At 40.3% G+C, this 16,064-nt stretch overlaps 1 protein-coding gene across 1 annotated transcript; it reads right to left on the bottom strand.

Annotated features, from left to right (window-relative positions):
* Nucleotides 1-7,999: 7,999 nt before the first annotated feature.
* slc35d3 (solute carrier family 35 member D3) lies at nucleotides 8,000-15,249 on the bottom strand. The gene is made up of 2 exons (XM_006626432.3): nucleotides 13,321-15,249; nucleotides 8,000-12,685 (listed from the first exon to the last, which is right to left on the bottom strand). Exons 1-2 carry the CDS (start codon nucleotides 13,754-13,756, stop codon nucleotides 11,868-11,870), a joined length of 1,254 nt encoding a protein of 417 aa, XP_006626495.1. The 5' UTR covers nucleotides 13,757-15,249; the 3' UTR covers nucleotides 8,000-11,867.
* Between the last annotated feature and the right edge of the window lie 815 nt (nucleotides 15,250-16,064).

Below are 16,064 nucleotides of genomic sequence, written 5' to 3'. Positions count from 1 at the left end.
GTACTATAGCTAACGTATTATAATCCTGTGTTTCTAGTATTTCTTAAATCTATGAAATATTAATTAGACATTTGTATCACAACAGATACAGTAGATATTTATATACAGTACATACTCCCATATAAGGTTTATCTGTTTTAATATTGTAGTAATAAAATTGTGAATCGCATTCTTTGAATCTAAGTGTGTATATCACTGTTGTCCTGCCATTTTCATTTTAATTTTGAACACTGAATTGATTTCTTAGACCCACAGTGAGACTGATTGCGATTGAACTAATTTCCATAAAACACCACTATTCAAAGACACCCCAGATTCCCAACCCTTTCTTGAGCTAGGAACTGATGAAAGCTTCCAACTCCTCTACTGGTGGGAGAGAAAATTACTTAGTGTTTGCAAAAACATTATGAATAGTACCATAATATGAATTTTGAAAGTACAAAATGGAACAGGAGACTGATTTGTAATAGAATACGGGGATTACTTTCAAATACCCTATCAACTGCTCTGGCACTGAAAATGACAATTGTTAGGTTATGGTGCCCTCTTTTGGTAAAACTGAAAAACACTCTTTTGGATTAACAACACAGTCACAGGTACTGATAATGCCATATCCATCCATTTACTAACCTCTTCTTCCAGTTCAGGGTCATGGGGAAGCCAGAGCCTATCCCAGCAGGCAACGGGCACAAGGCTAGTGACATATCAAGATAATAAACCTACGATGCAAATCAATGAACATTTTGATACCCAGAATTTTTTTTACACTCCATCAGAGAGTATTCTTAAAATCACATGGTATTTATAATTCCTTTCTACTTCAAGTGACCTTCAATTTTTGTTAGTTGGCCTCACTTGATGCTAACCACAGCTTTCTTTTGGGTATTTATGAAAATTGATGTGGACGCATTAAACGCTGTTGTCTGGTTATCTGGAAATTGCAGATCCTTGGAGCACATTGCTGTTCGTGTGGAGCAGGCAATTTGATGGTGAAAACATATTTTTAATTATTTTAAATCAACTTAATTACAAAAGAGTTACATGAAAATGTCTAAAAATCAGATTTAAGGTATGATTCTTAACATGTTTTAAGATAAGATCACTTTATTGGCCATATACAATTTCTTGTATTAGGAATTTGTCTTTTTGCATACCCCAGCTTGCTCTCCATGAGACACAGATGGGGAGAGAGAAGCTTGGGGTCAGAGAGCAGGGTCAACCATTTATACGGCACCCCTGGAGCAGCTGGGGTTAAGGGCCTTGCTCAGGGGCCCAACTGCTCCCACATGTGACATGTTTTACATTATGTTATGGAAAGAATGTGTACAATATATTAACTATTGAGCAGTCGGCAATAATTGTGACATGAGTTGAGTTTCATCAGGGCCTTGCTGCATAAACCTGAGATGAAAAGGCACAGAGGCTGATAAAATGAGTTCGGGAAAGCGAACACTATGCACAAGCCCCTCAGTCCTTCATTAAAAAGAAAAATAAGACGACTGTTGTCAAACAACAGTGGGTTAATGCAGGGTTCACCGGGAGCAAGCACCTTGTTAACTGCAACCATGTCATGGAGAAGTAAAAGAGAGAGGGAACGTGTACGGAGGAACTAACTGCCTAAAATGTTGTAAAGAGAAGTAGCTATTTAACTAAAAGAAATCACAGGTGATCAGCTCATACAAACCCATGCGAGGGCAAGGATTGTACACGCATCGGAGTTGAAACTGCCAAACACTGGATCATGCGTGCAGCCTGAATGCCTGTTGAAGAAAAGATGGGGAGAAATTTAGGCTGCTCACCTGAACACTCATTGATATTCAGTGGTGTTGAAAAAAGCCTAACTGTATTTTTTGCAGTCCGGAAAACAAAACACAATCTCTTGCGCAGCGACTCTGTATCGGCACCTTCATGAGTGGTGGTTGGTTGTGATGTCATCAGGTGTAACGGGTGTCTCCACTGGTGGATCACCCTGGCCCTGTCCCTGGATTAACTCTTGCTTGTGCAGACTAAAAGGTCACGATGGGCCCGTATTTTGGTGGGCTTGTTTGGTTGCTGGCTAGCCAGGACATTCTGCTTATCTGACTACCATGTCTTAAGGATCAGACTCGAAGGAATCAAGTAGATCCCAGATTTTATTTGCAGTTTAAAGGAAAAAATAAAGATTGATATAATCTTTCTAAACATGTAATTACTGCTTGTTTGGTGTGCTCTCTGCTGGTACCTAGAAGTCCAGCAGCCTGGACCAAGGGAAAGCCAAAGAGGTCGGCTGTGGTCCTGTAGGATAGTCACGGGAACTTGGGTCCGACCATCACTAGTCACCTATACTGCACCTCTTTTTTTAAATTGGATGGAGACCACTACAAAAGGTAAGCCTGTAAATAGTGTTAGGTTCCACATCCCTCCTCTAGACGGCGCTCCTACCCACTTCTGTTATGATTAGTTTCTATTATTTCCTGGTGCGTCTCGTCTGGTTTCTGGTTAAAAGCCAAGCGTCCCTTATTCCCCGGCGTCCTGACCGTCTGGGTCCGGGATTCAGAACGCCAGGTCCTGTTCCTGTTCCTGTTCCTGTTCCTGTTCCTGTTCCTGTTCCTGTTCCTGTTCCTGTTCCTGTTCCTGTTCCTGTTCCTGTGCCGGTTTCGACCCGGTCCCTGTTTTTATTGGATTGATCTCCCGGCTCTTGGATTACGGACTGCGCCCCGACTTCCCTTTTTGGATTTACTTGGACTTGGTTGCTTCCGCATTTCCCCCGAGCACCTGCTCGCTACAGTCACCGCCCCCCGTCTGTCCACCCATCCTAACCCCGTTGTACCTTCCTCCATGGTCCTTTACAGATTCTACCGTCCCCATAGGGTCTTTAATAACGCACTCCATGGGAGTCGGAACCGGCTCCCGAGACAAATAACTCATTAAGGGCTCACATGAAAACGTCCTGTACAGCGGCCCTGCAGGACCAAAACTGGATGCCACTGATAGTTGCTTGCTCTTTCAGTGTTTTGTTTAACTTTTTTTTTTTTACCTTTGAGGGTTCTGGTGTGTAAATTTTAAACTGATTCCTGGCCATGAAGTAGTTTTGAAAGACAGACAAATGGGAGATGGAGATGGTGTGTTATTTTGTTAAGGTTCCTTTAAATTAAGAAATTATACTATTATTATTACAAACTATGCAAATACAGTACTTCAGATGAAACATGGTTCTGGGTTATGAGAAGAAGAAAATTATTGCTTGATTATTCCTTGATAGTTGTTAAGCACACACAAAAGACATACTGTACTGGAGGATTTTATTGTTATTCTAAAGTGAAAAATAGATAATACTTTATTAATCCCATAGGGAAATTGATAAAACAAAATACAAGGGTAGAGATGTATGGCATAAAACTAATAGGAGAAGAGATCACTAGAGATAATTTAGAAAAGGCTAACTTATTGGCACAGATTAGTTAGTTTAGTAAGGTTAATAGTAAGGATAATTTAAACCCTGAACAACTGACGTTAATCGTTGATAAAATTAGTTTGGAAATTATTTAGATATCCTTCATTGTAGATTATGTAATGCTAATCCCTGTAAAAAATAAATTCACTTCCAGTGAAGACCGATCTTTAACAAAGCAATCCATCATATTAACACCAGAGCTCTGGGGGAGGATTAAGTTATACTGTATATTAAATATTTTGGTGTCTGCTGGATGATGAGTTAAATGTTTTTATTTGGTTGTATACTTTAGCTCAACTTAGGAGTTGACTGTGAGGGAGAGCGGACCTGTGTTTTGTAACTGCCGGTGGGCATGTTTTTTATTGTGCTGGGATCATGAGTTGTGAGGGTGTATTGGGTGAGTGTGGAGAAAAACAGAAAACAGTATTGTATTATTGAGTTTTAGTTTATTTTTAGTAAGCATTAAAGCAGGCTGTTTAGAGATGTTAATGGAGATAGTTTCCTAAACTCCCATTCCTCCCAGCTCAGGTTGTCTGTATTTTATAGCCCCTTCTTTTTAATTCATTTCGTGTATAATTTTTTGTTTGGTTTCTAGTACGGAACAATTTGAAATTGTAATTGAGTTTAAGTACTCATTGTTGGTTTTTTTGTGTGATTTTAATTCTATTTTATTTATTTTTTTATGTACATGAAATGATAGTGGCTGAAGTTTGTAACTTACTGCTCGGGTTGTATTTGGTGTACATGTTCAGGTGGGTAGCTGTGTCAGCACGCGTAGGCTGCAGAGGAACAAGTAAAGGTTTATTCCCTGCTGAAAAGAGAAGAAAGAAAATGTAACGTTTCAGCTGTGGAGCCTTCTTCAGTTGTGTTTGGTATACATGACCTTACAGGATAAGCAACTTTATCCAGTGACCTTTTAGAAGTGGAGAGAGTGGGCTGTTTGGCTCTCTTATTTAGAGCGATTGCTTCTTATTGGGGTCGGCCCCAACTTTTTGGGAACCTTAGCAAAATTTGGTGGGGCCTCTGTCCAAGATCACAATTTGCACAGACGCTGCTATTATTAGCTCCCACTCCAACCTTATTTTCCTATTTAGAACAATTAAATAAACAAATTATATACATAGAAAATGTTTATTAACCACCTTTGAAGAACACATAACTTACAACAAGAAGCGTACATTCTTACAAAGATAACATATTTCAATACTGAAAGCAATAACTTGAAATGTGAATCTGTTAACTTCTAGTTAAACACCTAGTCCAGCTAAGCCAGGGGCCAGCCCTGCTCCTTAATCATGTGTGCAGTTGGAGTAGATTGGTTCTTCCGGCTTATCGAATTTAATGTTTGTGAACTCTGATTGCATCTACTTTATTTAAAGATACAGTAAGGAAAGGGTGTGAGGCAAAGTTGAATACTTTTGCCTGACTGGTTTATTTTGTGGAGAGTTTCTTTTTATTTTATTCTCTGTCCCCTTAATTTACAGTAGTACCAGCTAAGAAACAAGGAGAAGATTAGTCTTTTTTTTGCCTCATTTCTGTCTACCGCGTAGACATTAAATATCTGGAAGGTAACAAATAATAGTGACTCAGAGAATCTCCTTTTTCTTTTAAGTAAACATTTACCACTTAATCAAAGTGGGTCTGGGAAAGGCAGAATAGCTTTACATCGAATTATGAGGCTAATTAATAAAAAGCTTTACTTGATAGGGAAGGTTTGGTTCCAGATTTCATCAATAAAGTCAGAGATTATGATATGTTATGATAAGAGGCACTTTTATTTAAAATGAAATGCTTAAGAACAAAAGGGCATATTCAACAGCATAAAAGATTTTTGGGTTGAACAGATTGTTCAAGTAAAGTTAAATATGAAGTACTCAGTGATGATCACAGATGATATAAAAAAGCTAACAAGGGCTAAATATCAGATGCCTCTCAAGTTGATATCAAGCTGTTTTCTCATCCCTCCAATTCTGTTACTTTGCCGAATATTGGCATTGAGGGAAAATTAAATAGTTGATTTGATGGCTAAGAGTAATTAAAGAATTCAGTTACTGATATACATACAGTATACCCTTGATTAGAAATTAGGTTAAAAATATGTTTAAAAAGGTTTGTTTTTGTTGGCAAAGGAGGTCAGGTAACCATGAGGAGAGATGTTCCTATCATCCTCACAAATGGTATGTCTTGCTGTGGCCGAGATGCTTAATAAGAGTATTTGGGAAATTTCCTCTGCCCTGCTGAGTTACTAACTGTGCCGTTACCCCCCCGAGCTTGTATGCAGCAGCTTTCCCTTCCGCACTGCACCCTATAAAAGGGGGGACCCCGTTAACATCGCTCTATAACATGGGGAGCTATAGGAGACTGTGCTCCCCTTTCCCTCCCCTCACCTCTCCCCGGTCAACAGCACCGTCTTCTGTGACTACAAGAGCAGTGGTCATCCTGCCTCCTGCCTCTTCTCTGTCGCCATCCTCTTCCTCCGAACCGGTTCGCCAGCCTGGGAGCAGTGTAGTACGGGACTCTCTTCCTGTACTTCCTGCACAGATAGATAGATACTTTGTTGATCCCGTGAGGGAAATTGCAGTGCAACAGCAGCTTTACACAGACAACACAGCCACAGTGTAACGAATGATAAAATAATCATAATAGTACAATACATACAATACAATCAGTACAGTGAGGGGAGCACTAAAAGAGTTACTCACAGTCCGGACACACAAAGAACAAACTAGAACAGAACAGTACGCAGAAAAATCGTATCACACATATGAATATAAATATAGATATAGATATAGATATAAATGTATTGCACGGGTCCCTGGCATATATTGCACAAAAAACGGTTGTAAATGGGAAAAGAAAAGAAAGAGAACAGATGTAGCAGTAGATGTGTAGATGCGTTCAGTCCAGAAACAGGTCACTGTCAGTGTTGCCTCTGCCCAGACGCAAGGTGGATGCGTTGTACAGTCTTATGGCAGAAGGCAAGAATGACCTCCTGTAGCGCCCCCTGTCGCACCGTGGATGAATCAGTCCATTGCTGAACGTGCTCTTCATTTCTACAAGCCTGTCATAGAGGGAGATGTTGTCCATGATGGCCTCTAGTTTAGACACCATTCTCCTCTCAGCCACTACATCCAAGGGGTCCAGGCCAGACCCAATGACAGAGCTTGCTCTCCTGATGAGCTTGTTCAGCTCATACACCAGGTGGCAGTAGCACACTGGCAGCTCTTGGGGCTCCAGCCTCCTTTTCTCCAGTCTCTTATTCCTTCAGGCTTTGAGGAGAGAAGATCTAAGAGGACAAGACAAGAAGGAACAACAGGCTGCAGTGTGCTGGTCCAAGAGACTTTCCATTGCTTTTTGTCCAGGATTCATGTATCTGTTTGGCGCTGGGGCTCTGTGCCCTGTGCTTTGTATTGGCAAGAGTCTCCCAGTGCCCCTCTGCCCCTCGTCTGAGTGCTCTGCGGCTCTGAGCACCTGTGTGCGCCCTTGTCCTCCCATGCTTCTGTGTATCTCTATGCTCCCTGTCCATGCCAGTCTCCATGCACCTACACTGCCTTCACACACCTCACTATTTAATCTGCAGAAGCTCTAGACATTGCATGTTTCCCTGACCCTCTTCACTTTTTATTGACAGCCCTCTGACTGATGTGTAATGGAAACCAGGCTCTCTTTTCTAGAAAACTCAAAAGGTAAGATCGATGAGGGGGCGAGAGATTGTATTTGTGCACATCGCACTGAGAGGCCCCTGGTTGCTATCTGATGAACTGCAGGCAATTATTATTAATTATTGCCAGAAAAAGAGCTGCAGAGGTAGTCAGGCAGCTTACTACTTGGTGTATGTGAAAAACAGGAGCTGCAGGACACCTGCTATCTGACGTGCTGTCCTGCAGGCAGCTGTGTTACCTGGTGTAGCGGCACAGAAGGAAGAAAGAGATGGAAGGGGAAGGGAATTAATTCCTCATGAGCTGTGTGCCAGGCTGTCCGCTGGCTGTTTCAGGTCACTTCTTTACTCCCTCAGCACTCCTTCCAAAACAAAAGAGAAGGGCTCGAAGTCCATCCATTTATCCATTTTGTAACCACTTTGTTCAATTCAGGGTTGAGCAAGAGCCAGAGCCTATCCTGGCAGGACACACGCTGGCTGGGATGCCAATCCATCACATGGTCCGTCAGAAGGTCTGGCAACTCATTCTATTTCTACAGAGAGTGAAAGTGGTGTGACTATCCTTATTAAAGATAAATAATGGTGTTTGATGAGGAAGGTTTAAATGAACTGAGCTAATGTGCTTCTACTATTATGGACCCACTGAAAAATGTGTGTGCTGGTTTTAGCCCACAAAGAATAAATTCTCACTTTATTTAATTTAAAAGAAACACCTTAACATCTAAATATTGCTATTTTATTTTTAAACATTCAAACATAAAAAAATCAGGTTTTATTATTGCATTTGTCTCAACACTTAAAATGATTGTGTTCACATTATGGATTTAACCTTTAAATCATACAGTATAGCATCAGGGTGAATATACTGTACTCATCAGTTATTTAAAACAAAAATCAACAACTGAACATTTAAATCCATTTATTTTATTGGTATAAGAGTTTCAGGTATCAGCACCATTGACATGTAGTGAGTGTTGTTTGCTTTTACAGTTTTAAAATCACAAACACCTTTGTCAAAACTCTTGCATTTTAATAGCCAATAAGCATCAATCATTTACCCTAACATTTCTTCTTTTAGTTACTTGTGTGAGAAAAATATTTTACTGCTCTTTTGTGAATTTTTCAGTTCTGAGCTTCAAACAAATACAGTCTATTACTGTATATTAACCATCCCAGCAAGTTTCAGGTTAAGACATGACATGAAGCTCTTGGAGGAAGCACAAACAATACATGGGATCATATTTCACTCTTTATCTCTTTCTTGAGTTTCTAAATGAAATCTAAATCCAAATTCAGTTTTGACTAAAACTTATTTTTGCCAGCAAATAACTACAGTAAAAAAACACATGCTTTATAACATCATGGGGCAATTTCTAGGCACATGGATGTGTACACGTCACTGATGTCTTCAGAATCTCCTTTATTCACATTTGCCGGAAATTCAAGGTTTTCAATATTCTTCCGATGAAACTACCCTCTGAGACCATGCTTCTCCCGATTCCTGACTTTAAACCTCAAATTAAGACAGTAAGACTCACCTCAGATACATACTGCCTTCTTCATTCAGTCTTCATTATTATTATTATTATTATTATTATTATTATTACTACTACTATGGAACACCTTTGGAACACTACGTCAACAATATACAGTAACTTTGTTCCAAATTTCAAAGCATACATTAAGTTTTGCAAAGAGCATACGCTGTCTCAAGATTGATAAAAATGCAGTTTTTTTTAAACTGCTTCTGTTTGAAAATCTTCTCAGGCATCAATCCAGTGTAAATATAATAAATACAACATATAATATAAACCATATATAATCCACAACATATACACTATACAGCCAAATTCCGAAAAGTATTTCACTGTGTAAACCAGGCTAGTGCCCTGTGCAAGCTGGTACTTTTTCTACCACAGTTCTGATCTCTTGATAAGCTGATCTCTTGGCATTAAGTACAACATACAGTATTTCCCATCTGAGAGGCATAATGTGGTTGAATAAATTGTGAAAATTACTGATTGAAAATATAACTTAATAGCTGAAACAGCATAATGTGGAGAAAATGTTGGTCTCTAATTCTACAGGAAGCAGAGGTGCTCTATCTTTTGCTCTCCTGAAATTACACCAGCCAGCATAATCCAGGTATTCCACATCATTTACATCTGTCAGCTGTAATTTCCTCCAGGAATTGTCAGCAGGCATAACTGTAAAATTCCCCACAAAAAAACAAATATAAATGTTGATAGTTGTTGCAGGAATAAAATGTTTTAGAATGTTTTCCATCATGAATAGTCTCTGTACTAGAGCATAAATGTGTAAAAATCTGTACCTTCACACTGTAGTGTGAGTCTCTTCCGAAGAAGGCTCAGCAGCAAATTGCTGCGTTTCTCCCTTCTATTTCTCAGATTGGAATTAACCTTTACTAGTTTCTTTGCAGCCAACACATGATGATGCAGGTCCCCAGTCGATTGCTCAAAGCAAGCCCAGCAGTTTGCTGGATACAAATAATTCATGTTCATGTTGAACAACAGTTTTTTTAAAGAACATATGTATATCTCTCTCAGCATCCAGGTGGATGCTGCACATTGGTGGTGGTGGAGGGGAGTCCCCATTACTTGTAAAGAGCTTCGAGTGGAGTGTCCAGAAAGGTGATATAGAAGTGTAAGCAATTGTTATTATTAATTAACATCTATTTAAACATTAATATTCCTAAACACTGATATTGCATGTACCTGTTGAGACATAGCTACTGACAAACACTGATAAAATGGCCTTGAGAGGGAACATTCAGACTCTCTAAATCTAGGGTTCCTGGCCTGCCTGTGGACCAGCAATCGTATGACACAGCACATAGCCGCACCCTTCCTCTCTCTCTGCCTGGATTGTGCGTACAATGAGATAGAGTCGTTTTCAATACTTTGAACTCAAGTACACAAAATCATAAAAAGCCAGAATCAGCCCAGAACAAACGGTGCAACACTAATCAGAGGACACAAATGGAAACTGCATGAAAGTGCTTTTAAAACGGAGAACAGGAGTCTGGAACAAGCTGCGCAGACACGGCTTCTTTCAGGAAATGCTGGCTGGGGTCCATGGATCAATTAGCTACTAAATACCAAATGCGCTAAATGGGCTGAATGACCTCCTCTCATTTGTAGCCTTCATCTTTTTATATAACATGCTTTAGCAATTGTGCAATACTGTGATAATTCACACGGATACAAGTTGAGTGAAATATCACAGCCTTAATTTGCAGTGAGATGCCTTAATCAGGAGGCTGCTGTTGCTACTTACACTACTGTAAATACCCATTTTTTCATTTATTTATCTATCTACTCTTTACATTGTTTTATTTTTATTTACATACCAATACTACCTCAGTAGCTGCTAAGGATTCTTGGTCCCCCTCGTGTGTGTTGTTCTGTGACACTGTGCTGACTGTTCTAGTGTACTGTGCACCTCTGGCCAGGAGAAACTATATTTCGTTCTCTCTTGTACATCTGTATGAGTGCAGAATGACAAAGTGAGCTGAGCTGAGCTGCAGTCAGCAGACAGGGGGGCCTGAATGGTGTGGGAAGGACGTCCCCGTGAAGCCGATACCGTACAGACTCTGGGCACTGCATCACGCCAGCAGACACTGAGAGCTTTCTTCCCAGCTCATTTCATTGCCCTCATGTGTCCAGTCAGCTGTAATCAGCACTCTCCTCTGATTCGGGCTGAAAAATCACACAAGCTAAGAAATGTATTTTACAGAGGACCCCTGTATTTTGAAAGGATTTTAAATAAGTGTGCTTCAAAATAACCGATAAAATGTTAAAACAGCAGAATATTGTCAGTTGCTATTACCTGCGACACACCATAGTTGCTTGTCCTATAGTGCCTGGAGCAAAAGAGTACATTTGTGTGACCGAAAACAAAGGGTACAGAAGTTTGAGGGAACAGGTATTCTAAGAAAGCTGCAGTTTAAGGAAATCAGCTTGATGAAATCTCAGGAAGAACTGAACTTGCATAACTCCAGAAAACACCTTTAGAAAGCAGGACCTGTTTAAAAATCAATTCCCTGGAGGTACAGTATAATGTTAGAATTCACTGAAAGCCAAATATTATGTGTGAAATAAAACAACGAAGAAAGTCTTGAAGGGACTTTGCTCCTCTGGGTGCTGTACAGTGGGGCTGCTGGTACTGAATGGCTTCCACATGTGACCCAGTGGGACCTGGGCACCTTCATCCTTTGTGGTGAAAAGTGCTATAAAATTAAAATGTATCATTAATTGGGCCATTGTAAAATGCAATGCAAAGGCTTTAAAAGCAAAACTAACTCTTACGTCTGGGTTTGATGTTAGCAATGTCTCATGTTGTTGAGACAGATACAGTACCTCATGTCTGTAACTTCTGTGAAAAACCTTCTGTATTTTTAAATCCACTCAATAACAAATACAGGTATCTTGTGAATCCCCCCTTCGAGACAAATAATTTCCTATGAAATGCAGTGTGTAAAGTGTTTGCTTGACAGAACAACATTATTATAGCAATCGATTTCCTTTATTGCTTGACCCAGACAGGACGATATTCTGTAATGACAGGGAAAACCGTCACATTTTCAACCGGTCCACAAGGAACAAAACGAATTCACTTTTGATACGATTCGGAAAATAAGACGGCACTGTTCCCGTGGACCACCTGTAAGCGGGATAAAAACTTTTAGTACAGTATTCAAGAGCAGTCACTCGGGACGACAACATGCGCTCTTTTCACAAACAGGCAGATTCCGCGTTAAGGGCTTTGCAGCTCTTCGTTTTCAATCAACGTGTCTTTCTTCAGAAACCTAATGTTCCGGATGGATCTCCACACCCCTACATAACTGTCGCTCGGTGACGGGCTCTGGCCCTCCGGCTCGCCCGGGTTGGCTTTTGTTTGCAGTGCGTAAGACTCCACCGTCCCGTCCCCACCACTCGGCTCCCCTGGATCGTTTAGCTCCACGGGTCCTGCCGCGGCTCCATTCGGTACCGCCTCCGGGTCCCCATCTGGCCGTGTTCCTTCTTCCCGGTGTGGCTCACCCACCGGCGTCTCGTCCCTGGCCGCCTCCTCCAGGTTTTCGTATTTGCTCTTCTTTTTGGTTTCAAAATATTTCACAATGCAGTACGTGATGGAGCCCACGGTGTTGACCACCACGCCTGCAATGAACAGCTTGGTGGGCTCCACGTCGCTGAAGGCCAGCATTCCCACCGTGATCGTGGCGACGCTCTTCACCACCCCCACAAAGCTGGTGGTGACGGCAGAGTTGATATAGGTGCAGTGCAGGGTGGTGAAGTTCATAGCGCAGCCTATGAGGATGCAGGCTACAAAGGTGCAGGTGATGAAAGGGCTCGTCCATCCTGGGTAGGACCAGGCATTAATGGAGTCCAGACTGGCAAAGGAGCAGATCAGCAGCAGCGGGGAGGCCGTCACAGCGATAGCGTACTGGGCTGTCAGCGGCCCGTAGTCGTTGTCTGTGCCTGTCTTCTGAATGATCACAAGGTATGACGCATGGATAATGACGGCCAGCACCCCAGTCACGTATCCAAACGGGTCTCCCGTCAGATCTCCAGCGCCTGTAAAAACAACAGCTTTTAAAATATGATATAAAGGGGTATATATCTGGTGTATGGCAGTCATTCTGAAGGTATATACAGTATACACTGCATATAAGAAAAAAGTATCCTCACTGCATTATATACAATACAGTTATGTTCCTTTTTTTTCCATCTTAGTATGACAATTGTAAGGTTAATTATAGGTCACGACTGAACAATAGGGGAAGTACAGTAGTATGGGGATGATAAGAAGTCTCAACCATGCAGAAAACAACCTATGATGATCATATAATATTCAAGTGCAAACAAACCAATCCAATTTTTATGCGAGCTTCAACAAATCTACTGTTAACATCAACAGAAAATAGTTCGATAGGCTGGACAGCCAATATGACTCGAATGTATACATACTGTAGTTTCTGCCACTGAGCTGCGTTTTAAAATGTATCAAGAGAAGTCGGTAAGAAACAAAAATGCCAGTTCAAATACATACAGTATCTTCCATCAAAAGCAATATAGAAAACATTAAGAACTTCTCGTTATCGTCAGTAACGAACTCTGATTTGACAAGACGGATATTTATACAAATGAAAAACAGATTACAGTTCTTTTCTACAAAGGTAACGCGAAAATACGGTGAGAATTAACATGACCTGCTAATGCAGCTCCCCCGGTGGTGATGACCACTGCAGTTATTACTCCAATAGATGGGACTCCATTCTTCAGGACGCAGACACCGATAGTCAGCGTGACCAGAGGAAGACATCGTTTAAAAACCACATACATGGGAAGACTAAGCCCCTTAAGCGACCACAGGGTCAATGTGGACTGCAGCGTAGATAAAACTGTTACACCGGCAAAAACTTTGGCTAACTGCAGGCTGTACGGGGGTACATCTACTTTTCCCAGCCTCCTGAGACCCTCTAAGGTTAGTGCTGCAGTGCTGCTCGTCAGAAACTGGATTAAAGTGAGGTACTGGAAGTTGTAAGTTGTAATCAGAAATTTTAATAAAATATTCAAAGATCCCGAGAAAAATCCGTGCGCAACAGCCACCGAAATTCCCAGTAAACGCCCTCTGCAAACTTCCATGTTTCCTTTGTGAGTTCTTTCCCAAATCTCCAATTAAGAGAACGAAGGATCACGGAGTATATTGACACTTCAGCCTCCCAAGTTGTTAAAATGTATCCTGCAAGTGGATGACTAAAACGGCCAGTTTGTGAAAGGCGGACAGGAATGAACTGACCAACGGGACATTTATTTTTCAGATGTGTCCACTGCAACAGTGGAGAGGTCCAAAGGAACAAAAAAAAAAAAAAGAAGCTTGGAGCTGCTGACGCATTTGGTTTCGGAGGTGAATCCGCACTTTCAATTTATTTAATTACGTGAGAGCGGCTATTTCGGTCTCTCTCTCCCCGGTCTTGGCATCGCGTACACCACTGTTCTGAGAGGAGGTGGGATTTGCGGAGTATTCCTCATGCGTTCTCACATCCGTCCTTTTCCCTCAATTACGCGCAGCACGTATCGAGAGCGTTCGAGTTGGGCTTTTCGTGGTTATGCGATTATGTTATGTGGTTATGTTTTCCAACAGCCCCGACGGCACTGATGGTCTTGCAATTAAAATAGTTTAGGTCTCCTAGCCTTTTAATTTCTTTAATGGACTTTAGTTGTTCTTATTTACATAATGAACTCAGGGTGACACATTCTGCAGTAGGAGATTGATGTATTGTAGCACAAATTAAAACCTGAAGGGTGGTCAGGCGTATTAAGATCTAGGCTCTTTTTCTGTTTCAATCCTCCACACTCAACCTTTCAATTTCAGAATACAGACATGGGAAACCGCGTTCAACGCCAAGTGGATCAGAAGACAGCCACCGGAAAAAGACTAAAAAGACCATAAAAAAAATCAGGGTGCAATTTAAACAAACGAGATTGAATATTGGTTCTCAAATTTCTTAATGTAATGCTAAGGAAGCAATTGTTTTATTAATTTATGTTTAGATTCAGCTTTCGGAAGTGCATTATCAAGTGATATTTTTCCAAATTATCTAAACAAACCAGTCTAACCACCGGAGCTGCAAAATAAAGTTACATATTACAAATGCTACAAAGTTACATCTAATATTCGTGTACCAGTATAGGGAACAGTAATTCAAACAATGGATGTGATCTTTTTTGTATACACTGTACCTGCACTTACACCTAGTGCATGTCGAAGGAACGTATGAATGTCTGAATGAGAACTTATTAATCGAAAACTTGCTACCTAGAGTCGGTTCGTCAGAGTCCAGTTAGCAATGAGTAGATTTACACTGTAATTAAAAAATAAATAGAACAAAAAATGTTACAGTAAAAAATGATAAGAAACTATGGATGATGAAACGCCTGCAGTATTACCATCACCCTGCCTTTGAAACAAATGTTTTCATTTAATTATTAAGTGGAACAAATATTTTGAGCATACCTTTTAAAGTCAGGGAATACTTATTCAATCTAATCATTAAGATGTTCTTGGGAAGTACAGTATCTCATTTAAGACAGAGAGTACCCTCACATTTGACTGTAGCTCCATGACAGGTACAGCTGTAAGCTGCTGCACCAGTTGCCTGTGTAAGTTGGATTTTGATTAAAGAAAGGTTCTGCTGACAACCACAGTTTAAGAAACAATATTCATTACAATAAATGCATAACCGTATTTAAATACAGGGTGCCAAATCCTGTGTCTGACAACACAGAGTATTTCAGATAACATTTCAGAATTCTGTTTCCCTCATATAGTGGTTCTAGAAATAGTGTAGCATAAGGTTTCTTCTACATTTTGTGAAGTAAAGCTTTTATTAAGGACAGTTCGCAGAGGTGTGACTTTGTTAACATTTTAAAATATGAACCCTATAGTTTGTTAAAGCCAAAAAACTAATGGAATAAGCCTAGTAAAAAAAATCTGCCTTTGCTAATATGAATATTTTGCTTCAAATATTTTCCTACTTGATTAAATAGAGTATTCTGGAAAAAAAACTTTACTTAAAATGTGATACACAACAAAGGTAATTTCCTTCTCTCTTCACCTCCTTCAGACATTTCACTAAATTTTGAATATGATATCAAAATTATGAGTAGAAAGATGTGATAAACATTCTATTCATTTCCTTTCACGATACTGTTTCTGTTATCCATAAATATATATATATACTGTATATTATATTAATAATATTGAAGTATAGCACTAATATACACCTGTCAACATACTGCATAATGAAATCAATCTATTTTAAGGATGTAGACATACAGTATATTAGTTATGGAACAGGTTAAGGTCATGGACCGGATTCTGAACCGCAGAAAGAGAGTACTTTCCTCTCTTTTTCACACCCGAAGAAGGCTCCACAGCCAAAACGTTGTT

The sequence above is a fragment of the Lepisosteus oculatus genome, chromosome 2 (assembly GCF_040954835.1).
Source record: "Lepisosteus oculatus isolate fLepOcu1 chromosome 2, fLepOcu1.hap2, whole genome shotgun sequence".
NCBI lineage: Eukaryota > Metazoa > Chordata > Actinopteri > Semionotiformes > Lepisosteidae > Lepisosteus > Lepisosteus oculatus.
The sequence above is the reverse complement of the archived record's forward strand: the minus strand, read 5'-3'. Positions and strand labels throughout refer to the sequence as shown.